This window comes from Dipodomys spectabilis, unplaced genomic scaffold (assembly GCF_019054845.1).
Source record: "Dipodomys spectabilis isolate Male_0828 unplaced genomic scaffold, ASM1905484v1 ptg000052l, whole genome shotgun sequence".
NCBI lineage: Eukaryota > Metazoa > Chordata > Mammalia > Rodentia > Heteromyidae > Dipodomys > Dipodomys spectabilis.
The window spans coordinates 4,006,682-4,012,677 of NW_024870729.1; the positions used below are offsets into that span (position 1 = coordinate 4,006,682).

General features: G+C 41.0%; 1 protein-coding gene across 1 annotated transcript; it reads left to right on the forward strand.

Moving 5' to 3' along the window:
• The first annotated feature begins 1,257 nt into the window (after positions 1 to 1,257).
• On the forward strand, positions 1,258 to 2,087 carry LOC122107641 (ATP synthase F(0) complex subunit B1, mitochondrial). The gene has a single exon (XM_042679445.1). It carries the CDS (start codon positions 1,296 to 1,298, stop codon positions 2,064 to 2,066), a length of 771 nt encoding a protein of 256 aa, XP_042535379.1. The 5' UTR covers positions 1,258 to 1,295; the 3' UTR covers positions 2,067 to 2,087.
• The last annotated feature ends 3,909 nt before the right edge of the window (positions 2,088 to 5,996 follow it).

Here is a 5,996-nt window from a genome sequence, read left to right on the forward strand (position 1 = left end):
TGTTTGTGTCTTGTTTCCTGTTTACTGAAAAGTGTTTTGATGTTGGCAAGGTTTTGTGTTTTCAACTGACCACATGGTTCCATCATAATTAGGCAAAATAAAAATTCCAAAAATACTTTATATGGTCGATTTTAAAATTTTATAAATGTGCACAAACATGTCTATTTTTCTATTTGTCTATGTAAGAAATATATAAAATGGCTATGGTTTCAAAATTTAAATAGTCTGCTTGCCAAAACATCGTTGTCAGTGGAAGCTGTGATTTAATCTGAGTTGCTTTATGTTAGATTATTTAGACTTTACCAGAAACCACACAGACATCCAAGTACCGAGAACAAAGAAAGGCTTATTGCTGGGAAAGGTGCTGGTAAGACCCCTTCTCACAAGGGAGAAGTGAGAAGTAGCACTGGCTATTGTCTGAGGTGACCTATATAGCCTAAAGACTTAGGAGGGTCTAGAAGGGGCTAGGAGGTGGAGACTTGGCCAGGGACTTCATCAAGGTGGACGAGGATTTATGGCTGCTGCCCAAATAGTAGATAAGGGGCCTTGCAGCTATCCAGACCTGAAGGTCACTTTAGCGGCCTCTTGTTGCCTTATATGGTGGTAGCTGCCCCAGAAAAGTGTCATCCCAAGGTAAAGGGGGTTGATGGCTGATTATTTACTGGTTGATTATTTGCTGCCTTTACTACAGGGACCTAGCATTTGCCTCAGAAGGGAGCTTGCTAAGCTGTGGAGAGGGGAAGGAGCATACTAAATTATGGGAAGGGAGCTCTTTGGGTTAACACTAAAAATTTTGAGTCCTGACTACAACCCAAAGGAAAAAAAAAACCCAAGCAGTTATAAAAGGCCTTGGGAAAGGAATTAGAAAAGATGGTTTCCTTTGCAAAGTAAATGAAGTTGGTAATTAAGTTGCTGTCATTTATGTCATTTCTTTTTTTTTTTTTTTTTGTCTGTCGTAGTCTGTCGTAGGGCCTGAACTCTGGGCCTGGGCACTGTCCCTCAGCTCTTCAGTTCAAGGCTAGCACTCTACCACTTGAGCCACAGCACCACTTCTGGCCTTTTCTGCTTATGTGGTGTTAAGGAATTGAACCCAGGGCCTCATGCAAGTACTCTACGACTGAGCCACCCTCCCAGCCCCTTATGTCATTTCTTATGTCCGTCTATGCTAAAAGTTAAATATTGTAAGGCTAAGGTTTTGTTTCTCTGTTGTCTCTCTTATGCACCGATCACTCTCTTTAAGATCAAGGGACCAGGTCACTGGCGGGCTGTGGTTGGTGTGTGGACGTTTGCTGGCCATGTTGTCCCGGGTGGCAGTCTCCGCCGTAGGCACCGCGGCTCCCTGTCTGAAGAACGCAGCCCTCCTAGGACCGGGGGTATTACAGACAAAAAGAATCTTTCACACTACACAGCCAAGTTTTGCCCCTCTACCACCCCTTCCTGAATATGGAGGAAAAGTACGTATGGGGCTAATTCCAGAGGAATTCTTCCAGTTTCTTTATCCTAAAACTGGTGTAACAGGACCCTATGTGCTTGGAACTGGGCTTATCTTGTATTTTCTATCTAAAGAAATATATGTGATTACTCCAGAGACCTTCTCTGGCATATCATTACTAGGATTGATAATCTATGCTATTAAAAAGTATGGAGCCTCGTTTGCAGAATTTATTGATAAAATCAATGAGCAAAAAATTGCCCAACTAGAAGAGGTGAAACAGGCTTCTATCAAACAAATCCAGGAAGCAATTAATACAGAGAAGTCACAGCAGGCACTGGTTCAGAAACGCCACTACCTTTTTGATGTCCAAAGGAATAACATTGCTATGGCCTTGGAGGTTACTTACCGGGACCGGCTGCATAGAGTATACAAGGAGGTAAAAAATCGCCTGGACTACCATATCTCTGTGCAGAATATGATGCATCAAAAGGAGCAAGAGCACATGATAAACTGGGTGGAGGACCGTGTGATACAGAGCATCTCTGCACAGCAGGAAAAGGAGACAATTGCCAAGTGTATCACAGATCTAAAGATGCTTGCAAAGAAGGCTCAAGCACAGCCAGTTATGTAAATGAATCTCCCAACAGAGATCGCTAAAAAAGTTAACTGAATGGAAATTAGTCTATGTGCAAAATCTTTCTGTATTACTATCTGTGGAAATCAGTTTACCTTTCTTAAAAAGAAAAAGCTCAAATTTTATTTAGTGAACTAACTATTGGCCAGTCAAGTTTCTCATTTTTATTCTACCTTTTGAGTTTAGTTATTTGATTGATCACTTTTGAATAAGCAGTTTGCTTTAATTAAAATTTGTTGTAATTTAGGATTATTACCAAGTTACAGTTTAATTTGGTAACTAATTTACCATCTTCCAATAAAGTGACAATTGAAACAAACAAACAAAAAAAAAAAGATCAAGGGACCAGAATGACTCAGGATGCAGTTTGCTCTCATGTATGGAAAATGCCCAGAGAACAGAACAAAGTTGTCACAGCTGCCAAAACCAGTGGCACCAGCCTGCAAAACCCAGTGTGCACCAGATCTTTAACCAGTATGTGTAGAAATTTTGCAGGTAATCAGCGGGAGGTGTGACAATCCATACATGCTGGGACATGCCACAGCTTTGCCCTTGTTCCATCACACATGATCAAAGCTTGTTAATTCGAGGGAAAAAAAAACAGCCACTGCAGATATTTGTTTCTGTTCGCTTCCACCTGTCAGTAATATTAATCCCCACAAGTTAGACCATAAGGGGTATATGAGGAAAGGAGGTAATTTAACTTCTATGCTATTTGCAATTGGATTTGTTTTTTTCTAAAAAGGCAAAAGATGCTAAGTCTAGATTCTTGGTACAGTGCTAGTGCTTGTAACTCTTGCATTAAGAAAATTTCAGAGAAAAAAGTGGCCAGTTTAAACCTTTGGCCAAGAGGTAATGGCTGTTTCCCAGTGTGTCAAGGGGGCATTTAAATGCAAATTAAAGTGACTTTAAAAAAAAAAAAGTATTAAAAAGTTATCACCATTGTAAAAATTTGGAAAGTTATGGGGAGTGGCTGGCCTCCCTGACGAAAAATTTTAAATGTAAAATTGTCCTAAATGTTTATTTCAAAGTGAAAAAAGATAATTAGGATTACCAAAGTGATTGTTTATTCCAGTTTTCCGTTAAAGGTTTTTTTGTAACAGTTTCCAGCAGGCCCACAGCAAAGGACAGAGGACTCTTACAAGTTTGTCAGATGTAATGTTGGCCCTTAATAAGCTCCAAGTAAGACCATGTTTATAAAACTACTTCTAATTACCATCTTTGCTGCTTTTAATTGGAGTAAAGTGGCTGTTTGTAAAGACTTATTGATCTGAGAACTGCAGTTCAAAAGCAGTTTGGGAAGAGAAATTAGAGATTGTCATCTCTGATCTGCCAGCAGAGTGCTGAAAATGGAGTTGCTTTGGGGCTCAAAGTGGCAGAGTGCTAGACTTGAGCTGGAGAGCTGAGGGACAGCACTCAGGCCCTGAGTTCAAGTCCAGTGACCAACCAAGGAAAATGCCAAAAGTACATTTATCCCAGCATGGAGAAAGATACTCTTGGGATCCTGGCAATGATGGAACATCCAGAGGCAGTTACAAGTCATTGTTTGGATGGCAAAGATGGTGTCAGATCTTGGAGTCTCTTGTGCTTGGCCCTTCAAAAATTGATCAGATCCAGAGGAGGTCATGGGAAGGTAGTTGGTAAGCATGCCTTTCTAATGCCCATGTCTCTACTTTATAACTGGGCAGGAATTTGCCAGTCATCTGTGATAGTGGGTAGTAAAAGCTAAGGCTGTAAAATGTAGGGGATAGTTTAAATCCCCAACCCCTTGTGTCTGCTCTAAGTCCTAATTGGCAGTAAATTTTGGGTTGAAACCAGCCACATAAACTCAGGAAAGGAAGTTTGTGGATCTGAGATTGTGTAGCTATTGAAGTGTGTGCAGTTATTGAAAGTTAAATGCTGTACAATTTACAGTTTGGAGTAAAATATTGTTCTTAATGACATCCAATCCTGGCAATCCCTTGGTAAAATAGGCTAAGGTTATATAAAATAGGCTAAGGTTATAAGTTCCTGGCTAGGCAGGGTCAGCAAGATGGACCTTGGCCCATTAGCCCCTTTTAAGATCAAGGGACCAGAGTCATTTTGGCAAAAATGAGGCAGAATGGATAAAAGGAAGAGGCATGAGAAGTAGTGGTAAGAAGATTGTAAGTGTGTAAACTGTACTTGTTGGAGATGGTTACAGGACCAAGACTTCTATATCTGCTTAGGAGATCCTAGCCTCATTAAAAGAAATATCTAGTTAATAAAACTTGTCACCCTGGTAAACTGTCCTGGGCCACTGCCTAAAAGGTTGCCTTAAAAACCAGCCAGACACCAGCCGACCTAAGCCTATCTAATGTATCCTTAACCAGTCTACATAGAAAGTTGCAGCCCAGCAGTCCATTGGAGGCACTGGGAGTTGCTGCTGCTGCTGCCTACCTGTTTGGATGAAGTTCAAAGATGACTTGATATGATCCAGAGGAGACTATATCCTCATGCTGACTACCTCCACCGTGGTGAAAGTGGACTGGACTCCTCTATCACTCATGACTGCTTCCCAGCGGAAAGCTGCTTTGGATCTGCTGAAACTAAGATTTTGTGGGACATTCTTTTAGTGATATCCAGTAACTCTCTCTGCTCCCACAGTGGATATTGAGGCAAGGACAACATCACTGGACAGCCTTAGACCATTCAAGGTATGGGGAACTGGAGAAATCCACTCTATAGTCACAGCCTGGCTCTGCTCCGGTGGCCTAATGACCTGTTTCCTCCTAGGTGTGGGTGTAGGAGCAGCAGTCCACCAGACTGACCCCTGTCTCAGTGGATATTTGTGAGTTTAAGATATCATATCCTTTGCATCTCCTATAGAGAAAGACTCAGGAAAGAAATTGAGGAAACAAAAAAGTTGGTTTCCTCTGGATAAGAAAGGACTTGGAAAGTAACGGTTGTCTTGAATTGTTTGTCTCAAAGTGGAAAATGGGAGGAAGACAAACTCCAGAAAGTTTTAAGTATGTAGCAAATAGTGTATCTTAAAAATGGAGCTTATGAGTAATGTAAGCTTTGAGAAATCATCAACTAAAAACACATAAAAGAATAAAAGCTCCTCAAAAAAAAAACCCTCCACCAAGATGTAGAAGTCCTAGTTAAAAAAACACAAAATTCACAAATACAAGGTAACATTTCCCTCCCAGAAGCTAACAACTCAACAATGAAAGACTTACATAATAGAGGAAGCCATTTCAAATAATGATTTTTAAAATTATAAGAATGATCATTGTAGGGGCTGGGAATGTGGCTCAGTGGTAGAGTGCTTGCCTTGCATGCCTGAGGCCCTGGGTTCGATTCCTCAGCACCACATAAGCAAAAAGACAAAAGCCAGAAGTGGCGCTGTGGCTCAAGTGGTAGAGCGCTAGCCTTGAGCTGAAGAGCTGAGGGACAGCGCCCAGGCCCAGAGTTCAGGCCCCACGACTGGACCCCCCCCCCAAAAAAAAGAATGATCAATGTAATAGTAAGACAAAAAATTTAAAAAGGATGTAAACAAATAACTGAGATCAAACAGTTCAAATTGGTGAATAAAATAAAGAGAACAATACAGTTTATTAATGAAGAATTCATTGAAGATATAGAAATTTTGAAAAAAATCAAATTGAAATCTTGGGAAATGAAGAACTCAATAGCTTAAATAAAAATCTCAGTGGAAAGCTAAGCGCCGATGGCTCACGCCTGTAATCCTAGCTACTCAGGAGGCTGAGATCTGAGGATCAAGATTCAAAGCCAGCCTGAGCAGGAAAGTCCATGAAACTATTTCCAATGAACTACCAGAAAACCGGAAGTGGCACTGTAGCTCTAGTGGTAGAGTGCTCACCTTGAGCTGAAGAGCTGAGGGACAGCGCTCAGGCCCAGAGTTCAAGCCATGACCGCCAAAAAAAAAAAAAACTCAATGGAACA

Excerpts from the sequence above, each read along its gene's own strand:
- LOC122107641 (XM_042679445.1), top strand. The coding sequence starts at position 1,296 with ATGTTGTCCCGGGTGGCAGTCTCCGCCGTAGGCACCGCGGCTCCCTGT.